The sequence below is a fragment of the Castor canadensis genome, chromosome 5 (genome assembly GCF_047511655.1).
Source record: "Castor canadensis chromosome 5, mCasCan1.hap1v2, whole genome shotgun sequence".
Taxonomy (NCBI): Eukaryota; Metazoa; Chordata; class Mammalia; order Rodentia; family Castoridae; genus Castor; species Castor canadensis.
In genome coordinates this window covers 62,816,358-62,838,673 of record NC_133390.1, presented here as the reverse complement: position 1 = coordinate 62,838,673, position 22,316 = coordinate 62,816,358, and the positions used below count along the sequence as shown (strand labels likewise).

General features: G+C 39.6%; 1 protein-coding gene and 1 long non-coding RNA gene across 20 annotated transcripts in view; one reads left to right on the top strand and one right to left on the bottom strand.

Moving 5' to 3' along the window:
- Zbtb20 (zinc finger and BTB domain containing 20) overlaps nucleotides 1–22,316 on the top strand; it is an 815,899-nt gene that overhangs the window by 734,386 nt on the left and 59,197 nt on the right. For 11 of the 19 annotated variants that reach the window (XR_012447949.1, XR_012447950.1, XR_012447938.1 and 8 more), the window contains one exon: nucleotides 1,622–1,723. Coding sequence is in view for 7 of the 19 variants with exons in the window: in XM_074073193.1 (XP_073929294.1) it covers nucleotides 9,218–9,228; nucleotides 9,603–9,790 (199 nt within the window). In the remaining 12 variants the exon portion in view is untranslated. Of the gene's footprint in view, nucleotides 1–1,621; nucleotides 1,724–9,064; nucleotides 9,229–9,602; nucleotides 9,791–22,316 lie in introns of those variants that run through there. The other 8 variants (XM_074073198.1, XM_074073194.1, XM_074073196.1 and 5 more) reach the window with 3 other exon arrangements.
- Nucleotides 6,711–21,888, bottom strand: LOC141423242 (uncharacterized). Its single transcript, XR_012447953.1, has 3 exons — nucleotides 21,585–21,888; nucleotides 11,229–11,350; nucleotides 6,711–7,216 (listed from the first exon to the last, which is right to left on the bottom strand). It is a non-coding gene; the product is annotated as an uncharacterized lncRNA (long non-coding RNA).

The following is a 22,316-nucleotide window of genomic DNA, read 5'->3' as shown; positions in this document are numbered from 1 at the left end:
GGTTTGGCAGCTGATTGGATGCAGGAAGAGAAAAAAATAAGAGGAATTAAAGATGGTTCTTGAATTATAGGCCCCAGCAACTGGATAAAGATGGTACCAATGGCAGGAAATGAGAAATCTGGAGAAGGAACAGATTTTTGAGGGAAAGGCACTGAATTCTGTCTTAAACTTTCTGATTTAGAAAGAACCTGGTAATATTTGATGGAAGGATAAGCCTCTCAAAGTTGGAGATCCTGAATTATTCATCTTTTCTAGGTGCCAAGTAGATGCTATATGAATTGAATGAACAAATGAATGAATGTATCAGTAGCTAGGTGTTATTTAGCATGTGGGTCTGAAACTGGAGACAAGCAAGAACTAAAGATTTGGATGTTCTTGGTGGGAAAGTGCTTGTTGAGGTCATGGAGAGTGGGTCTAGACAAAGCCTATGGGGAGAATCTTAAGGAATGCCTATATTAAGGGAACAGGAGAAGAAAAGCAATCCATCAAAGGAGGCAGAAAAGCAAATGGAGAAATAGGAGAAAAGTCAGATAATTTAGTGTCCAGTGCAAATGGAGGTGAGTTTCAAGAACAAAGTGATTATTGGAGCCCAATGTGGCCAATAGAGCGGAACCTGGGAAAAGACTATTGAGGTAGAAGCTCTGAGACAGATAGTAATCAATTCTGTAGCCCCTCAGGCTGAACTCCTCAGGGTTAGAAGATATGAAAGGAAGTGGAGACTTTGCAACTAAGGATAGAGCGAAGTCAAGAGCTCAGGCCTGGTTAGTTGGTATTTTTAGAATAGGTAAGAACTGAACAATAAAGAGGAAAAGACTGAAGGAAATAGAAAAAAATACCAAAAAAGATGATATACATACACAGTGAAATGATATTCAGCCTTTAAAAAAGAGGAAATCCTGTAATTGACCACAACATCCCTGGTTCTTGAGTATACAATGTTAAATGAAAGGCGCTGAGTCAGAAATGCGGCCTGCTCTCACTAATAATAGAATCCAAAAAAGTTGATCTCATAGAAAGTAGAGAGTACTATGGGGATTAGCAGAGACTGGGTGATGTTGATCAATAGATAGAAAATTTTAGTTGGACTAGAGGAATAAGTTTAGACATCTAGTGTACATTCTGGTATCTACAGTTAATAACAATATATTATATACTTGAACAGTTCTGGGAGTAGATTGTAAGTATTCTCACCACAAAAAAAGATAAATATGTGAGGTAAAATATATGTTAATTAGCTTGATTTAACCACTCCACAATGTATACTCAGATCAAAAATCATGTTGCATGCCATAAATGTGCAGAATTTGTATTTTTCAATTATCAATCAATAAGAAAATGGAGCAGTGAATGGCAGAAGATTCAGCTGTGGCAACATTTCCCCACCACCATCCCCAGGCTTGGTTCCATATCAGAGTTACAAAAGTCAGTCCATCTGCACTGACAGGGTGCTGGTAGTGTCCCCGGTCCCAAAGACAGTCAGGTAGAAACACTGCATGCAAAGATGCAGGATCAGCCTCTTGGCCAAGTCCCACAGTTGAATCACCATCAAAGTAAATGACCTCCTCCACCATGGCCTCCTCATTTAAAAACCTTGTTGTTGTTTGTTGTTTGTCTGTGCTAGATGCAGCCGCTCTCTGTCCCCTGTCCCAATGAACGTCTGTACTAGGCCCAAGCCTTGGAGTGACTTACCTGAAGAGTGACACCATTTATTTGGAAACTACTGTGAGTATATTATGCCTCCAATGAAAGGTTTCTTAGTTCACTTTTTTTATTTAAACACACACACACACACACACACACAATTGTAAAAGCAGGTGACATTTTAGATGATGAATGCAGCAAAGGTAGCCAGACTCAGTCATGAGGTTCCCACAGCAGCTGTCATCATCCAGCCTGCAGTGCATGCCCTGGGCAGCATCCTCTGTCCTTGCTTGGTGACTGTTCCAAGCCAGGTCTGAGCACACTTACAGGGACTGGTGCTGCCCTGCTTGGTTACCTGCACAACTTCTCCAAGTGATCGCAGCTCCTCTCCATGTGTTTGTTACTCAATACCCTTCTGTGGCACTCTGTTGAATCTCACGGGAACTTGTCATTTCATGTCACCCTGGTCAAATCCATGAGTCAGCTTTGCTTGCCTGTGTCTACCTGTGCCTGGGCTGCACCCCTCCCTGTTCTGTTACCTCATTGCTACTCTAAGGAGCCAAGACCCACCTCTTGGGACTCTGGACTCCTTCTGCTCCATCTCCAAGTAGTCATGGAAGCTCAGCTCTGCCCTCTGGTTGCATGGCCATATGTAGTTGGTAAAGCACTTACGTGTAAGTACAGCACTTGCAAGGAAACATGCAGAAATAAGTTGGGATAAGACGTATGATACCTACAGGAAAATAATGAGGAAAGATTGATATAAAAGATTCATTAATCATTGCTAAAACTAACATGAATATATGCTTTTTTCCACTAGTAAAGCTAGAACTTTGAGTTATTTAGAAGCTGTGCATGCAAAATAATTTATTTGCACATTTTTTAAATGAGAAGTCATTCTAGTTGTTATATTTATAAGTTTTCCTATATGGTGTGAGGCAGGTAATGGGATGGTGTTTTACAGACTTCTCTGTTACTGGTAAAAGCTAAACCTGGGAGACTAACATCCCTCTTAGGCGTCAGGTAGGATTTTCACATTCATATTTTCTCTGTCTTTAGCTATTCTGACATAAAGTGAACCCAAAGGGATGAAGCCAGAATTTTGTTTTATTTTCTGTCGCTTCTTACTTCTAATGCTTTCAGTCTCCTGGATGGTAATTGATGGTAGCTGATGTGTAGGTGACAGACAGGCCTGCCTGACCAGGATGGGGATGGAAACAATAAGAATGTTCTGTGGTCTGAAATGACATGAGAAAGGATTAAAAATAGTTTCTTCAGTACAAGGAACTTACTTGTGCTATATCATCATTCATCCTTCAGTTTGGTGCAAGGAAGGAGTCCCTTAAAATTCTTATCTCTGAATATTTTCTGAGCTCTTCTTCAGCACAGAGTAACTATGTGCAAGTAGCACAGTGAAACTAGAATACAGTTTGGTTTCCAGGTTCTGCATTCTTTGAGAGGGAAAGTGTCCACACCACTCCTACATTCTTCTGTTGCACAGAGCCAAGACTCAAACCTAGAAAAATTTCAGGGAAGTCCACAGCGAGCACCTGCTACTGCCACAGGAAGTATTTCACCTTCTCCTGGGCCCTAGGGAATGGACAGGTTGGGTTATAACCATCACAGTCTCTGCTATTCAGAAACTCAACTTCCTTACACGCAGAAGAGAAATAATAATAAAACTTACAGAGACTGGTACAAGAATCAATAAGGTGGAAAAAGTATTAAAATGTGAACTATATGCAAAAGTGTATCCCTTCCTGTGGGTTGATAATACTCTGGCCTGGTCTCAAGGCTTCAAGTAGGGTAGAAGAAATTGTTAGATTTTAATACACTACCTGTACAACCACACATATATATAATACCTGGTACAGCAGAGATTAAATGTACTGGCATTTACTATGTGCCAGCACAGTAGTGGGCACTAGTACTAGGCACTAGGGATATAGTAGCAAACAAAACAAACCAAAATCTCCATTCTCATGAGCTTACATTTTCTTTTGTTGCTCTACAAATGGAAACAAATAAAATAGGTACCTGGAGACTGAGAAATAACTGATTTTATTTTATTTTGCTCTTTTCTTTCCGAAAGTATACTTGTGAGTTAAAGGGTGAAATAGATAAAAAAGGTAAAGAATGAGTATGTTGATGAATCTTGCCATCCCACCACCCTTAACCAGACCCCAGACCATTCTCTGTCCTGATATGTGACTTCCTAGGAACTACACTGTCCTGGCTCTCTTGTTCTTTGGCTTCTCTTTGAGTCTGGCCAAAAGGAGACATAGCAAGAGATGGGAGAGTGGGAAAAGAGAAATGTCAGGATGTTTTTTAGTTCAGACCTCCTTCCCAACTCCATTCTGCTAGACTCAGAACACCCCATCCTTTCCCTTACCCTTCAGTGTAAGTGATTTAAAGCTTAGATTAACAGCTCTCCACTGTTGCCAGCCTCTGGTGCTTCACCAGCCCTTGAGAATCCCTTAGCCTCACCTACACCTCAATATATAGTCCTTTCATTAAACTCTCTTTGTTTAAAATCCTCACATATACCATCTTATTTTCTACTAGGATCTTGACTAATACAATGAGGGAGAAATACCCTGAAAAACATTATAAATCAGCCCTGCCAACAAAGGAAAAAAGATTGAGAGAATAAAATGCTTTAATCATAAAAACATTTTAAATTGATGTGAGAATATTGGACCAAGTCGTGAAAGGATAAATTGTAAGGAAGCGTGATAAGCAAGAGCACTGTAGGTTTCTTTCAGCGAATAGGCCATAGTGTTCAAGTTTGATGGGCTTCTATAGGCCAAGTGCAGCTTGCTTGACCTTCAGCTTCAAGGAGCTCTTGGTACAGTCACAACAATGACAAACGTGAACAGAAAGGAGGTGTCAGGAGGGAAATACAGTAAGATCAGAGTGTTGAAGAAGAGATTGTTTATTCTAGCATTCTTTCTGCCTTTGCTACAATAACAATCCATTTGCCCTTGCCCTGGATCTAGATAGTAAAAAGATTACTAAGATGAGGAAATATCTTATTGTACAGCTAACGTGATGAAAACCACCAAACTAATGCAATGAAAGGAACTACCATTAGTGAATACTTACTGTGTGCCAGCACTACACTAATCTCTTTACAGGCTCATCTTATTTATTCCTCACAACAGCCTTAGGAGGTCAGTATTCTTTATCCCCTTTTACAAATGAGGCAAATGAGGCTCGGTGATGCAGAGTAACCTGCCTAGAGCACATAGCTACTTCAGTTTTTCTGTTTCACTCTCACTGGGGTGATTTGTTGCCACCTCCTCTTCCCCTGTCCAGTCTACTGTGGCAGAGCAGGGTAGGGAAATGGTTACCACTCCAAAAAGGCTGGGGGAGGCATCACTGATCTAAATTATCCTGATCCAATGACTGAGTAATTATTTATCAAAAGGCAGTTCTGAGTAATTCTTTCCTATCCAACCAGGCTGATAAATGGAAGGCATGTAAATGTGCAGGAGAGGGTGGGTGCGCAGTGAAGGGAGAGAATTGGGAGAGGAAGATAGAAGAGAGCACTCTCCTCTCAACAGACCCTGGAGACTGATAAGAGCTCACACGGATAAAATATTTATTTTTCCATATGTTGCAGAAAGCATTGCCATCACTGTATGTGTGCAATATGTGCAAAGAAGTGAGAAATATATACATCAAATGCCACCGATCTGGTTAATTTCCATGCATTTAACATGCTTAATACCTAACATCTCATCCATATGTTTTAATGCATATTTCTTTCCACATACAATATGGTCTAGTTAGGAAAGAGCCAACATCCTCCACAGCCTTGCTCACTGCTATGTTTCAGCCCAGACCTTGCTGTGAGAGCCAGCACAGGGAGAGTTAAAAACCAGAAGGTTCTGCTGGCTAACTCAGCTGCCAGTCACCTTAAAACGCCTTCTTAGTTCTTGAAGCAGCCTTTTTCTCATTAACAGAAATGTTCGCAGTGGGGGGATGAAAATGTTTTTGTTCTCTTTGGACAATTGGGAGATGTTCAGTCAGAATGTCAGAGCTGACCGTTGAAAGGCGGGTGCCTGCAGCCACACTGTTTTTTTTTTTTTTTTTTTTGAATGCAGTGCTCCACCAGTGTAGCAGGAGGAAGTACACAATGATTGGTCTGTTTCTCTGTGGAAGTGTTCAGGGTACACCCAGTTTTGCTTTGCATATATTTACAAAACATCTGCCCTTTTCTTATTCTCAAGTCCGTCCCCCTCATCAGCCTCGTTTCCCCTTTTCCCTGGTTTCTTTCTTTGTTATTGTTGGCTTGTCTAACTTTTTTATTGGAGCTTTCGTTTTCCAGTTGAGGGGCAACTTCATCAGAGTATATAATTTTAACAGAGTGAAAGAAAGGGGAGTGAATAGAGAGGGAGAGAGAGAGAGACAGAGAGAGAGGCAAGAGAACTTGGCAAACCAACCTTTGGCATAGTGACCAGGAGGAAGGTTCTGGTAGGAGTCTGCCTCTGAAATGCTGCCCGGAGTCAGCCAGTGTACTGCTGCCCCCTAGAGGCTCCAGGGAATAGTGCAGAGCATAGAGGTTCACAGAGGATTGTCTTCAGATGCGCCGTGTTTATTGCAACCAAAAAGGGTTTTCCAATTAATTACAGCAAAGCTTGCTTTTTCCTCCTTAATAAACTATGAACTATAAAAATGGGTCGCATAACAGCACCTGTATTTGTCAGACATACCGGTGCTGTTTTAGTGTGTTTCAGCTCCAGAAAAGGGAACCCAAAAGAACTGTGAAAGAGGTTAAAATGGGAAATAAGTTGCTTCAGAAGACAGTGAGTAGTTCTCTATTATCTGTGCAGGTGGAAAATAGCCTAGTGGTAAAAAAGGATAAGTAAAGTGATATTAAGAAATGAGGGAGTGAGCCAAAAAAGATTGGTTTTAAATATTTCCTGTTTGTAGAGGTGGCTGTAATGTCTCTATGGCATGAATGGTCTCCAAGGGTGATCCTCAAAGCAAAAAACAAGGGCTATGGTGCAACATGTCAGGTAGGAAGCAAAATCAAGTCCAGAGCAGGAAGCAAGGATGTCGATATGAACAACACTACAGTTTCGGCAAGTTACAAGTAAGAGTCATGTGGAACTCACGCAGAAAAGAGAATGTCAGTAATATTCTGAACCCCACATCTGAAACTAGCCTAGACCTTGTCTATAAGCAGTGACATCATCTTTTTTTCTTTTCTGCTAGGTGGTATTTGTCACTGGTGTTTAGTCTCTATCTTTAAATGAAGTATGAGGACTAGCCTAGCCCTACTGAACAAAATGGTACCACTCTTGTCAAATGCCTTCATGGATTCAAAGAAAGAGCAACCAGTCTAGGCACACATCATGGCATAAAGAATAGGAAATTTAATTGGGATTCAGATGATTCTCCAAGTACACTTTAATTTCAGCTCCATTTCATTCCATCGACAAACAGTTCTTGAATGACAGATCGTGTAAGTTGCTGTGGTTCACAGTATAGACTAGACAGTGAACTCTGGGAGGACAGGAACCGGGCTTGTTTACTTCCCTCATTCATATTGGCACATCATAAGCACCTAGTAAATATTTGCAAAATGAATATGTGAATAAATGAATGATGAAAGGGAAGGAGGAAAGAAAAAAATGGATGAACACAGAGAATATAAAAATACTTAAGACATTTCCTCATCCTCAGAGAGGTTACTGTCTCACAGAAGGAATAAGCACATAAATAACCATTACTAAAACAAACCTTAGTGAGTGAAATAAGATTAGTAAAAAGTGTTTGGGGATTGCAGAGAAAGAGGTGGGGAGGAGAAGTCCTATCAAGTAGAGGAGAATCCAGGCAAGTATAAGATGGAAATAGCATTTAATAAGCATGAAGGGTAAGTTTGATTTCAACAGACAGAGATGAGAAAGATGTTCAAGCCAGGCATAGTAACACATGCCTGTAATCCCAGCACTCTGGAGATTAAGGCAGGAGGATCATGAGTTTGAGGCCAGCCTGGGCTCAAAACAAACAAAAAGGATGTTCAAAGCAAGAAAAATAACTTGAGTAAAGGTGTAGAACCAATAAGGTAGATTCTGGGACTTGGTGGGAACGTTGAAGAATTTTGAAGCCACAAGGTAATTGCATGGAATTTGAAAGGAATCACAAGTGTGGAAAGTAGAAAGAAAGAAAAGGGCAGAATTGTCACCCTCAATGATGGACTGTCTTTAAAGCAAAGGAAGGTATATAATGAGCCTGAGATTTCCGGCCTAGCAACAGACAGCAATGACAGAAATAGGGAACTTAAAGGAAGCACTGGTTTTTAGGGAAAAGAGGAGCTGGACTTTAGAAACTGATCTTGGCTACTTTCTTAAAGTGAAAACCAGAATACCATATCCTTGGTGTTCCACAGAGACACAAATTCGTAGGTTAGTCCCAGAGTCACCTATTCAGCCATGGCTAAGGCATAGCAGTTTGTTGTTTCTCTTATATTGGCATTCTTCATACTGAAAAAGATGTCAAAGTTTTCCCTCTATTCTCATCTTTACCATGCTATTTCTGCCTTCTGCCCTCTGAAGAAACAGATTTGATCTTACAACCTGTTGGATAAAAACTCAGCATACTAATCATAACACCATATTCTGTGAGGACAGATTTAATACCCAGTACAACAAATTTCAGTATGAAATATTCTGTATAACAAGTCCAGTGCCATGCTCGTAGAAACAAGGGAAGCATGGAAACAAATCTACTTACAACAAATTATGTACCACACATAATCTTCTATGAAAAAAAAATTGCTTGCTCTGGTTACTATCCTCATAGTAATAGAAAAAGGCACAAAGCCAAGGAAACTGGGGACATATTCAAGGACTAATAATACAGTTTGGCTACATTCTAAAGTACCTATATTATAAGCTAATTTATTAATGAACATCAGTTGTGTTGTCTTGGGGTGAGGGTCCCTGAGGTGACTGATAGCTGAAGTATTTCACTGCCTGTCCCTGACCCTAAATAACAATTACTAGGTGACTTTCTAATTCCCTTCACCCATCTCTTCCTCTCATCCAAAACACACAATCAAACTTCTAAACTCTAGGAGAATGCACTAAATCAAAATGCAAAGAGAATCTTAAGCATAGGATGAATAAAGAATAAGAGTAGAGAGTCTCTGTATGACGCCTTCCCTCTTTACCTACTAGAATCTAAGCTCTCTTGTCACTTTTCACTTGCTACTTTAACAAAAACCTACACCACTACCCCTCTCATCTGTACAGCCTGCAAATTTAGATTGTGATTTGAAATTATGTATTGATTTGAAGTAAACTCTAATAACAGCAAGAAAGTTGAATGTTCCATAATGTGTTCCATGAATAGAAATTTAAAGCTGGAAGGAACCTTTAAGGCCTCCTAATCCAAGCCCTTTATTTTACAGATGAGGAAACTGAAGCCCAGAGAGGTGAAGTGAGGTGCCCAAGGCCACACAGCAAATTAGAGGCACAGCTAGTACCATAGCTCAAGTCTCCTGACTCCCAGTCCAGTGCTCCTCCCATTACTCCACGGGTCCTGTCTCTAAGCTTCCTGACAAATGCTAGAACGGTAAAAACCTCAACTAGTATTTTTCCAGACCATGTTAAAACTCTAAGGGGGTTGGGGGATGCTTTCTTGGATAATGTCAGCCGTACGTAGCTCAAGCTGTCTAGAGTTCTGGGACAGGGTCTTTTTATACAGCCAACAGAGTCCAAATGCGGCGCTGTTTGCTTGGCCCATATGCTTTCATGTGTTCCCAGTTAGGCCATTACTGGAGGGAAAAAAACAAGAATCAGCTTGTTTTAAAACAAGGGACATACTGGACTCCCTCCCATCCCCCTTCAGGAAAAAAAAAAAAATCAAGTTATCTTTAACAGATTCTAAAAATGCCTTTTCCCAAATATGCAGTCAGTTCCTTCAAAGGGCCCTTTGTTTATTTTCAGGAAGAAACCCAAGACAGCTGAAAACCAGAAGGCATCTGAGGAGAATGAGATTACTCAGCCGGGTGGATCCAGCGCCAAACCGGGCCTTCCCTGCCTGAACTTTGAAGCTGTTTTGTCTCCAGACCCAGCCCTCATCCACTCAACACATTCACTGACAAACTCTCACGCTCACACCGGGTCATCTGATTGTGAGTACACCAGGAAGGTGATAGTGTCTTCACCGTGCTTGGAACAGTGCGTCCCCCTGGGTTCTGGCTGTTTTACATTCAGAGCAAGCTGTTTGCATTTGGTCTTCAGAAGTACCCAAAAGTAATGTGCCACCATTTTGATTCAGCCATCTATATATTTCCAAAGCTACAGAGTATTTTAAAGTCAGGTAACCAGCCATTTGGCCTCAAAAGGCTAATTAATTGTATGAACCACATTCTCTTTCATAACATTAACTCAGAAAGAGAAGTCTGCTGCTTTCTAAATATTCTTGCTCTGAATAAAGCCACTTCCATCATTACTAAATGAAACAACCAAATATGGACCTCAGAAGGCCAGTTAGACACAAGGAAACATCCATTTTGAAATTACATAACACAAGTCAGATTTGCATTAGTTATTGGAGTCTCATGTAGCTTGGCTGAAGTTCTGTCTTTCCAGTTTTTAATTTATTTTGAAGTGGTTAAAAGGACAGCATGAATTTACAGAAGAAAAAAGAATGGCTTCCAAGAATTCAAAAACCACCCAGACTTCACCATAGCCAATAAGAAGTCAGGTTAAAAATATTTTTTAATTAAAAAAAACTGCTTCAGGGCTAAATTTGGAAATGGGCGGCTTAATGAGATCGTCACTATTGAAATCGCTTCTTTGCTGTTTATTTTTGCTGTCTTCTCACTAATCTGGAAGTCACTTCTTAAATTCTATTTTAAGTAAGTTGATAAATCACGTTAGAAGATTTTTTTCTCTTTCTGAAACATAACCCTATACTTCAGAGAGAAACACATGTGTTGACAATACCAACCTCAAAAATATTCCTTTTACTTTTAAGATACCCAACAACTCTTTTGAACTGATCTTGATACAGGGTGTCTGGTAACAGGCAAAGAGCTGCATGTTCTTTAGAATGAGTAAGATAAGACCAAGAAAGTTTTATCTCAAAAAAGGACTCCATTTATCCTGTCTGCAAAGACAAAAATTATTAATTAGGAAATGAGATTCTACATCTCTTACTGAACAGATGTAAAATTCTGCAAAGAGGGCAAGATGTGACTGAATGGGAGATTCCCTACTCACTACATCATAGTAGCCTCTAAATACAGGGATGAGACTGAGGAGCAGGGGTTGGCATGAAGAGAACTTGTTCTCTGTATGGTTGGGCTGAGACTGCACTTTGTCTCTAGACAATGGAAAGAGAAGCAAATAGATCTAAATCTCTATGACCTATGTGATTTGCCCAACATTCCAGCTTCTACAGCGACATACAGGGACAGAAGCAGGGACTGTGTTCTCTAGACCATCATCATAGTCACATCCTTGGACTTTCTTGCCTGGCAATCTTCAGTGTGATAGTAATTACAGGAAGAATTGGAAACTAGCATGGCACTGTGCCCAGAGACATGTGCACACTGTGTCACCTACCAGGAAGGTGGCCTGTCTCTGTGGGGAATGGCTGGAGCTTCTGCATGCAGACCTTCATCGCCTGGCTTTCTGCCACTCCTTATGGGGAAGATTACACAGAATTGCCTTAGTCCGAAAATCTCCTGTTACAGAGGAGAAAAAGCATTGAGCATCATTTATTATTATACTTTACTGTAAGCGTCCTCTGGCCAGACCTTACTAGCCTTACTAGCATGCACACATTTAAGGAACAATAGGAGTATGCTGGCGCCACAGACCCTATGAAAGCCAGCAGAGCAGAGCTCAGTAGGGTGTCTGAATGCAGTTGGAAGGAGAAGGAACTGGGAGGAGAAACCTAATCTCCAGCTGTTTATAAAGTCATTTTGATTTTGCCATTAAGATGTATAAGTCTTCTCTGTTCCAACCTGTTGTTTAAATTGATTATACTTTTCTCCAAACATATTTAGAGTGTAGTTTGTCCTGATTTGAGCCTACACTTAGAAGAAAATTGTTTTTAGGAAAGATTCACAGAAATCTGTCCATTTGGAGATTGCTTGAGAGAAGACAGGAAAGAAGTTTATTTTAAGCTGTTAAAATTTTTGGATGCTCTTCTTGCATTCAAGAGGATTTTTTTTTTTTTTTACTTTCAAATGTCATTCTTACCATAGATTAATTTAAAAGCCTAATTTCTTTAAGGTAAATTATTCAGTTCCTATTTAGAACTAACAGATTTGGGGCATTTAAAAATAGTGCCCTTGACTTGTTAGTCTCTTTAACTTCAGGAACATTCCACCAGTGTGTGGTGTTCCAAGCTTTCACAAGTGCTTGAATTTTTATAGCACCTTTTTGTTTATCATGTGTTTAGCAAAATTATTCTTAGTCATGCCTTAATGCCCATTTTCTGTCGGTCAGCAAGATTCTTCCCAATTTACAGATGAGAAAACTGAGAAAATTGACACCCAGATAGATGGATGTGACTTGCCCTCAGTTAACTCATTTGGATACTGAGGCGTGTTTATGGGTTTGCTTTCATTGTGAGCAGCCAGAAATCTCTATTCAAGGTCTGAAGATGGCATTCCTGGCTATAAACAGTGATCTTGGAAATGCACAACTACTCATATTGGTGATTGGTTATAAAACCACACTTGATAAATGATCCCCACAAAAGAGAAGTCAGCTCTTGCTATGAAGTGGGAAGGATGGGCAAGCCACAGTGTTTTTGCATAAGAAGGACGCAGGCCACACTTTCGAGCAAAGATGACCAGTTTGACCCCTTAAATTCTCAGTTGGCTATTTAACCTGCTGAGCCACTTCAAATTTAGCAAAAGATCCTAGTAATATTCAAAACAAGAAGGAATACAAATGAGATATATGAAATGGTGCTGTTAACACTGCTACTGAAGTGCCTGCTCCTTTGGATGCACCCACTAACACAATTTCCTTTCAGCAGTACTCCCCCATTACCTTCTAGCTTGTCACCTCTATACCATTTCTAAACATCTAATGGTAATCAAATTCAGATGATGATAATGGAAGACATTAAGATGAGTTTGCGGATGCAAAGGTTAGAAAACCCGAGGTGTTTGACAGGGTAGTTACCCCCTGAACAGGCTGAGTATGCACTGAGCCAAGCTCTCTCTTCAAATGCTTAAACAGGACTAAACCAAGTCAGTAGAGCAGCCGAAACTCTCCATATGAAAAGCCTTTTTGACAGCTATCAAGCTGTAGCACATCACAGTCATACTCATGTGATAGACCCAACCAGAACTTTCACTTGCATATTTCTTCCATTTTGTTTTCCCCCAAATAAGGCTCCTGTTGAAGGGAGATGTGATCTTCTCCCCCTGGTAGGTCCTCCCTATTTCTGGCTGTAGTTCCACCTAGTCTGATGTCTTTTCTTTTGTTGGAAGTTGATTTCTGTGGTTACTTACCTTCCCGTGTTTTGCACTGGACTCATCAGACTGTCTTGTTTTTTGTGTCCTTGCCGAGATGCATTTACGCATTAACAGTTTTTATTTATTTTTAACTTAACCTTTATTCATTACCAAGCTGTTGTGTGGGTGAGTTTAAGTTTAGTTCTGTAGGTAGCATAACACTGCTGGGGCTGAATGCTGTCGAGGAGACTGTGGGCTCTTCCTTTGCTGTCTCTTGCCATCCACTCTTTGGCCTTGTCCCTCCCAACCCATTGCTTAACCCATCCAAGTCCCTGTGATTAAAATTTTTAGTACACTTGGCTCATTTTGAACTTTTAAGCAATTTTTGAGAGAACAAAACAAAGAGGATTTTTATGGCAAACTCCATTAATGCCACATTAAGGCTGACATTTTAATTACCCCCAAGTCAGGAAATGCAAAGTTCAGGTTCCCACAGCAACAGAAACTGTCCCCTTGAGTGCGACATCACAGCAGATTCTTTCATTCCCTGATTGCACAACACCGGGTGTGGGGACATTGTTTTTATCCACGTATGTGGAAAGGAGCAGAGCTTTTAGCCTTTGTTTCTTTCCTGTAACTACAGTTGAGGATATGGGTCTTTAGCTTCCCTCCCCAAACCATCTATATGTATTATCCTGAAACGGAAGACTATTATAGCTCTACATGTGCACACGGACAGAATTAAAGTTGCTGTGGGAACATTAACTCTGGTTTCCGGACTTCCGTGCCAGTCACATTTAAACCATAATGTTGTAATTTTTGGCATGTAATAAATGTGCATTTCATGTACACAGACAGAAAGAAGCATAAAATGTATTTTAAAGAGCAATTAATTACTAACTTTGTGATTAAAAAACATTTGGTGCATGTTCCTTCCCATTTAGCATCAGCTGCTGGTCTTAGCCAGGCCTAATAGATGACATACTGTGTCTTATCCTGGATCTCAGATGTACTTACTGTGTGTTCCCGTTCTCCTAGATAATTAATTCCCTCAGTAAAGCAGTAGGGGGAAAGCAAAATGGAAGGAATATGCAACCATGTAAATAGGGTAAGGGATATTTTGAAGGAAATGATTCATTTCTGCAAATAAACCTCTTAGTCCCTGATAAAGAGCCAGAAATCTGCTAAGTGGGTGTAGACAAAGGTTTCTGGCCACCTTAGAGCATCTGGTCCAGGGCCATAAGAACAACTTAAAAGCAGATTTCTCCATGAATTCCAGGCATGCCCAGTGGAGGAGTGATTTTACTTCCTGATAACTTTGGAGCTTAAAATTTAAAAAGTTATTTTACTCTGTCACGACTTTTCAGTTTGTATTCAAACTAGAAAGGATAAGTTGTAGGGAAATCAGGTAAGAGATGGGCTTTGCCAAAGAATCCCTGACTTAGAGAATAATGTTTTTTCTTTGTTGCCATTTGAGTCTGGTTGACCCATTTGTGTTAGAAAAAGAAGTGTCTGCAAATAACTGAACAGGCTTTTGAGTGAAAGTAATTAGTAGCAATACACTATGGCACAATGTTTAAAAATGCAAAGGTTTGACTGTATTTGAAACTAGGTGAGATTAAAATTTTACTGGAAATATGCATAGCTTAAAATCTCAGGTAAGGCCTTTTCGGGGACACACTCAATGAAGATCCTCTTGCTATTTGCTCCTTCTCTCCTGTCTTGCATTCCTTTTTGTTCAGTTTGATTGCATATGGTATTTAACCTTTAAGAAAGATACTTCAGTTTTACAGGGCTCTGATTTGCTTTTACTTGGGCTGTCTCTATGTGTGAATGTATGTCTGTATGAGTGAAAACTGCTCAAGCAAGTTTGAAGGTCTCTTTGGCAAATTTGACTGCGTGTTCAGAAAGTTTCCAATCGGAAAGCTGATTCAGTGTAAAACCTTCCAAAAACTTCCTGAGGCACCTGTTCACATGAAAAGATTACATTGCTGTTGGAGGTGCTCAGAAGGCAGTGTTTATAACTGAAGATCTCTGTTTGGTGTGCCAAAAAATGAAAAACATTTTGGCCCCAAAAAACCTCCATAAATGTTCAAAATGTATAATCAAACAAAAGCTTCATTTGGATTCAAATGTGTGTATCTCAGCAGATGTGTCTAAACTAACTGGAATCCCACAGGAGCAGCTGAACTGGATTTTGGTATGTCTTGATAACGGAAAGAGTTATTCTTAGACTTTGGAAGGACAAAAATGGTCCATCTGTGAAGGACCATAATAGAGACATGGCAAAAAAAAAAAAAAAAAACAGCATCCTCTGAAAGAGTTTATTTACGGAATTTAGGACAAGTTGGACAATCCTGAAAACATTTTGGGGTCACACTAATTTGCAGGAGAAATGTAGCCAAAATGGGATGGAATAACAACCACAGACAGTTATTATCCTATGGCTTAGATAATTAATTTTCTAATAAAGTTCATATCCATTAAGCAATAATTGGAGCATCTTTGGTGTAACTAGGTGCTCATATCATCTCCAAAATGTCCTGCATTCCTTTCCATCTTCTAAGGCCTATAAGGAATTGCTTATTTATCTTTTCATTGCTAACAGCTGGAACTGTTTTTCTGTTACTCCATTAACCAAGTAAACCTCTTACCTATCCAGTGTGAATTTCATTTCATTAAAGATAGTCTTTCCCTTTTTAAACAGTCACCTTTCTGCATCTGAGTTAATTGATATATGAGCTCTTTGGAATTATTTTATTATCTTTTATACTCTTTTATTTAGAGATTTTAGTGCCTCGTCCAGACATACATTACAAAACCAGAATTTTTTTTTTTCATTTGCTCTAACTTTGTAGATTGTCCACTTAGTATATTTAGGGGCACATTTATTTTTTAAAATCACATTTTTTAAGTCTGGCTTATCCTACCTCTTCTTACCTCTCACTTTAGGAACTCATGGTCTTACCTTACCAAACACTTTACTTAACCAGTGAAGGGGTACTGAAGTGTTGGACTAAGCTCAAAATGCTAGGAAAGAGTTCCCCAGGAAGGAGCCTGTAGTAGTGTGAAGGGCTCCACAGGAAAGATGACATTAAAATGGATCAGGAAGCAGTAGGCATATGTGAGAGAGAGAAGGAAGGGCATTCCATGAAGATGGAACAGAAGCAAACCCCACAGAGGCACAAGAAGAACCTGATGTTTTCAGAACATGGAGCAGTTCAGTTACAATACTGAGACCTTACATTTAGCCTCATTTTAATCAAGGGACAATCTATATTTAGGTAACATCACCCTTGTTGTAATTCACTTGAACTGAATGGAGTGTCCCTTTTAGAGACATTTGCTTTCTAAATAAATAAAGCAAGACTCCCAATTATTCTCTAATAGACAAATGTGCCCTTCTTCCCACACAGTCAGTAGGAGGAAGAAAGTATTCTAAGCGACCTAGTGATGATTTGTTGATCAATGCATCTCAAAATCACTATTCTTACTGAAAAAGGTTTATTCCCAGGGCCACAGAGTCATCTGTAGGTTTCATGCTGGTTCTCTGTCACTGACTCATGGTCTCTTCTGACTGCAGCAATCTGTCCTCTTATGAAACCTTTCTAGGTCCCTTAACAAATCTGGTCTCATTGCCCAGTGCCTCAAGTCACACCATGCCATATTGCTCTCCCATACACTGCATGAATGTGTTCTTGATTGTCCACGTATAACTGTTAGGACCAACTGCTGACTTTCAGGGTTCTATTCTTTATCTTGCCGTCTCATCCCTTGCTGAAGTATATTGTTAAATCTTATCTGCAACTGCTAGTGACAGCTTTATATGTGCTCCCCTGCTTGTAGCAAATATCATTATATCAAATTAGCACTTCTCCGTATCTATGAAGGCCTCTCACATCTTGTCTTTAAAAAAGCTTTTGTAAAGCCCACATGTACTGCTGCCCATAGAAGTGGCTCATTTAAGATCAGTTGAAAACATGCATGAGGATTCTTTAAGGAACTTACTTTAAGGAAAATTTTGTCACTCCATAGTCACCTCACACCAGGTAAAATAGTCAAACCCCTTATTCCTTAGCAGCAGAATAAGCACTTGATGCTCTCTTTTTTGTTTTTCTTCTGCCTTTACATCCTTTGTTCTCTCTCAAGGATGTGTACCAGTTTGAACTTTTTATCAGCACTGAAAGAAATTAAAGGCTACTTGGTCTAATCCCATTATTATACCAATGAGGAACTGAAGCCCAAAGAGAGCAAGTGTGAGTGACAGTACCAAAAGGAGAACCCTTTTCTTCCTTCCACTGTATATGGTGCTTGTGGAAAACTTACATCTTCTGAACAGAAAGAAGTCAGGACTAGTCATCTATCAATTGACTGGATGCTTTCAATGTGGAGGACCACAGGCCAGGTATTGTTGAGGATGTACCTTTATAAGCTGGAGCTCCATGTTCAAAGACTTAGAGTCTCATAGAAAGGAGAAGATACATTCATAAACCCTGCTTGGCAGGGTTGAAGTTGCACCCCATACACAAGGATGCCCTAGAGCACCAGTTCACTCCTTGGCAGGTAGCTAGCTGTATAGTACACCTAAATGTCAGCACTACACTGAGTTCCATGGGTGCATAAAGGTGGAGACAAACAGCCCTGCCACTGAGAATCTTTAACTTAGTACATGTCCTCAAGTTACCACTGTCTTAGAATTTAGAAAGTTTAATAAATACTTTATAATCCACTTGACAGAGACATTTAGTTAAGTTTATCAAGAGGTTCTGACTGAATTCTAATGAAAGATAGATAGAATTTCATGGGAGATGAGGCATTATGGTGAGACATGAGGGATTTGCACTCTGGCGCAAAACTCTAGGAAGGACATAAACGGAGATTGCCATGATTAAGACTTTGCTTAGGGAAGATCTAATTTAGTAGCAAATGTGAGGAACATGCATGTTTGGGAGGGGGCCACTGGAGGAGAGAGAGCCCGGGAGGCACTGTGCACAGTTCACACTTGTTAACCTGGAAGAGGCTGGTAATAGGAGGAATGAGGTGCAGGGGATCTAGGTTCAACAGACTTTGTGGATGAGGACAGACAGTACCAGGAATGACTGTTAGATATGAGAGGGTTATTAACAATGATAACTCCAAGATATCAAAAAGTGAAAATAAGTGTAAGTATTTGGAGAAGTGAATAAAGCTCTACTTTATACAGTGCTGAGTGTAAGATACTAGGGGTATTCCTAATGGAAACAACTAACATGGAGTTACAAGTGGGGTCCTTGAATACAGCAAGAGTATTTGAAATTAGGACTAGGAAACACTTTGGCCAAGAGGCCTTACTTTATGCCACAAATATGGAGTAAACTTCAAAGACTTTGAGAGAGAAAAAAAGGAAAACAGAACCTGGGGAATGTTTACATTGATAAGAAAGAGAACAAAGAATCTTCAAAGGAGGGAAAGAAAGATCTGAGAGATAGGAGAAAAATCAGGAGAGGGAGGAGAGACCATTGGGGTCAGCAATGCCAAAAGCTACCGACACAAAGGAGGCAGAGAACTGGGAAAAGGTTCACTTCAGTCTTTGGGATTGGTAACTTTATAGTGGCTGTCATGAAAGCAGACTCAGGTCTTTTCTCTCTCTCTCTCTCTCTCTCTCTCTCTCTCTCTCTCTCTCTCTCTCTCTCCTCTCTCTCTCTCTCTGTCACACACACACACACCCCATGCAGAGTTCAAAAGAAAGCAGAATGAATGGAAAAGTGACGATTGCAAACTGCTTTTTAAAAGTTTAATGATTCAAAAACAATACAATGAACAACTCAAAGTGGGGTAATGAATATTCTTATGATGCAGGAAGCCCAAGTTCATTTAGAAACTGAGAATTAAGAAAGCTTTGTTAAAGGAGACTCTTTATTAAATAAACAAGGTAAGAAGGAATTAGATCCCTCACAAGGCAGTAGGGATAAGAGATACATGTAAAACAAACTTAAGGCACTACTCAGCCCAATGAACTAATTACATTAGTTCTTTCTCTACTTCCCAACATTGCCTTCTCTTCCTTTTAGCTAATGAAAACTATTATTTGTAAAAATTGTTACCTGTTTTCTTTGGATAACTTCACAAATACTTTCTAATAACTTTTAAAACAAGTTATTCAAAGAATAATTCTTTTTAAAATGTCACATTCTGTGAACTTCTTTCATGACAGGTTCAACTCAAGCAGCTTTGTATAGTTACTAGTAACAAACATGTATTGTTCTCATGTCCCCTTCATCCTCTTGAGACATCCTCTGGTTCATTGTTTGGGTCAAGGGTGACTATACTTGTTTACTTAAACTATGTTACTTTACTTCACGGTTAAAGGCATTCCAAAGGCTATTGCCATCAGGGCTCACAGTATTTGATATTACGTCTACTGCAGGATAGTGATCTGGAACCAACTAAATCAAATACTACTTTGCTGTGATATTAAATTACCTATAAAACTAAATGGATAAGTTATTCTGTCAGTACTGGGAGCTATATAAACAACCACATGGAAGAATTTTAAACATTACTTATAATTTCACAGGGCAGATGAATTAATAGTTGATACCAAATTGATCTTATGAATCTTTTCCTTTCCTTTGCAAATCTATCTAAAAAAGTTTCCTCCTACTCAGTTATCTTCAGAAGTTTCAGCATGGTTCATGTTAATCACTCCATACCAAGATCTCACATGCAATATTAAGCCAGGGCATATGGAATTTTTAAGAAAACATGATATGGTATATGGAATACTACACAAAGAAACTCAAGAAGTGTCACTAACTTTGTCATTCATTCTTTGGCTATAATAACTTCTTTGTGATATAGTCTCTTACTGTCTCTGGCCTCATATCTTGACCTGGCATTTGGAGGTAAAGGAGATAATGGAAGAAAGGTGCATCTGTACTTAAGCTGCAAAGTGTAACTCTGAGTCTTGTGGAAAAAGATGCATGCAGATTCTGAACGTAAAGTCTTAAAAATTAACCCCAGGAAAAAGGACGCCTGTCCTTTCCTCAGGGAAATACTGAATGTCTTCCCATGTAAGTCTGGGTGTTTCTTCTGATTTTGAGGAAAACCTCAGAAAGCAAACCTATTCCATTTTATTTCCGACCCAAAGGTCCCAGAAAGCTAACTTGATGTTGGGACTTGATGTTGCCTAAGTAATTCTGGTTTAAGATGCTTAGGGGCACTCTCAAGCAGATCTGGTTCCTTAGGGGTGATACAGGCAGAGGCTTTGGGCAAAGGTATCATTAACCCCAGTCCTATTTCAGAACAAGCTCTTGACCTGCAGGTCTTCAACTCCACTGGTACCAAGACTAGGTCTCCCTCAGAGTCCATGCGCCTCCTGAGAAGATACGCACACATGTGTTCATGACTGGGTGTATGTTGATCTGGGACACAGGTTTAAAGCTTTCATTAGACTGGGATCAGAATTAAAAAGAAGAAAAGAGCAACATCCTCAGGGCATATCCCAATCAGAATCTGCATCCTTTAACCTGGCTTCCCATAATACACTAAGAAGCCAGGAAAAGAGGTCCCATGTGAACATCCACATGCAGCACAACTTCTGATGCCCTTTCAAGCTCCTTCAGTCTACCTGCAGGACAGGGACAGGTATGATATCAAGGCTGATTCTTGAGCATGTTGATAATAGGCTAAGATTTGGATCATGTGTTGTTCAGAAAATGTCTTCTCACTCCCATAATCTAATTATTTGCTCTTTTATACACAAACTTCAGCCTATGAATGCATTCTACATGCTTTTAATTACCTCCCTCTGTTTCCACTTCCTCATATGCATAATGAGAGTAAAAACAGCATCTATCTCATAGGGTTATTAAAAGGGTTAGATGGAATGCTATACATAAAGCCCCTAAAACAGCACAAGAGAAACAGCCAGGACTCAGTGACTTTGAGCTATTTAACTATTTTAAAGTCTGAAGTAAATATGAACTAAAAATTAATGCAACTTAAATGATAGTTGTAGCAGGTATACATCCTTCTCTGTGAGAATGACTGAGACTGAAATGCCCTAGATCTGTAGGAGGAGAGCGTGTGAAGATCAGTTACTGTCTTAACATTAGAAAAAGGCCATTGCTCCTCCTCTTATCCCTTCTGGATTCAGTCCTGAGTAGAAGGAAGCCTCTCCATTACTTTTTGGCTTTCTTTGAATCCTACATTTGTCTTTTTTTTTTTTTTCCCTAAAAATGGAAGAAGACTAATATTTAGTAAGCATCCACTCTGTCAAATACAGTTATATAAATCTTACAAAACACTCCATTTTATAGCGAAGAAAATTAACTAGGGCTCCAAGAAGTTTTTTAAACCTTCTGCATGTTTTCTTCTTAGTATATAGAAGGTTCAGAGTTTTATTAATGTAGTATTAAATGATAGCATTAACCAACTAAATTCTTTCTTGTCCTAAAGTTCATTCTAATTAGTAAGAGTTTTCAAATAATAAGAAAGGGAATGGATTTGTGTGTTCTCTCACCTGAGAAGATGTTGTCAAATCTGTACAGCCTTAGGTGTCCTTTCACTGTGGCTCAAATACACAAAGAAGGCAAGAATCAGGTCCTTAGAACAGGCAAACCACTGTGCTGCTTCATTGGAGAGCCCTTTCCAAAGAGAAATACTTGCAAGTAAAAAATGCATCTGTTATCCCTTTGAAAGACAGTCTGCCTGGTGGCTTCAGAGTATTTTGAAATAATTCGAAATAGAGGTTCAGTTAGAAGAGTAAATGTGTTTCACGACGGAGGAGGGGATTACTCTTAATCACCCAACTCACTTAACCTTCTTCCATTCTGAAGCAGTCTGCAGTAGTTACGGGGGAAAGCAATCTGAAGAAATTCAGTGAGATTAGTTGGCTCTTTGTCCCTGGTAAGACTTTCCTGTCCCATGGTGCCCACATATCTTTTGTAATGTGTGGAGATAATTTTGGACATTTGCTTCTCTTAACTCCTGAACATTTTTGCTGCTGAGTATGGAGTTCCAAAGACACATGGGTGTGGAACTTGATCTGCAAGTCTCCTCGTAATAGCTGCAGATCGAAAGCCAAACAAGTCTGTATAAATCCCAAGTCAGAGCTTTAAAATGATAACTTACTGAGTCATGATTTCTGCATCTCATATGCAGTATTCCTTAAATCACATCTTGATGGCTAATCAGCAGAATCCAAAGACGCAAATTAGATGGTACAATATTTACAGAGAAAATATATGTGTAG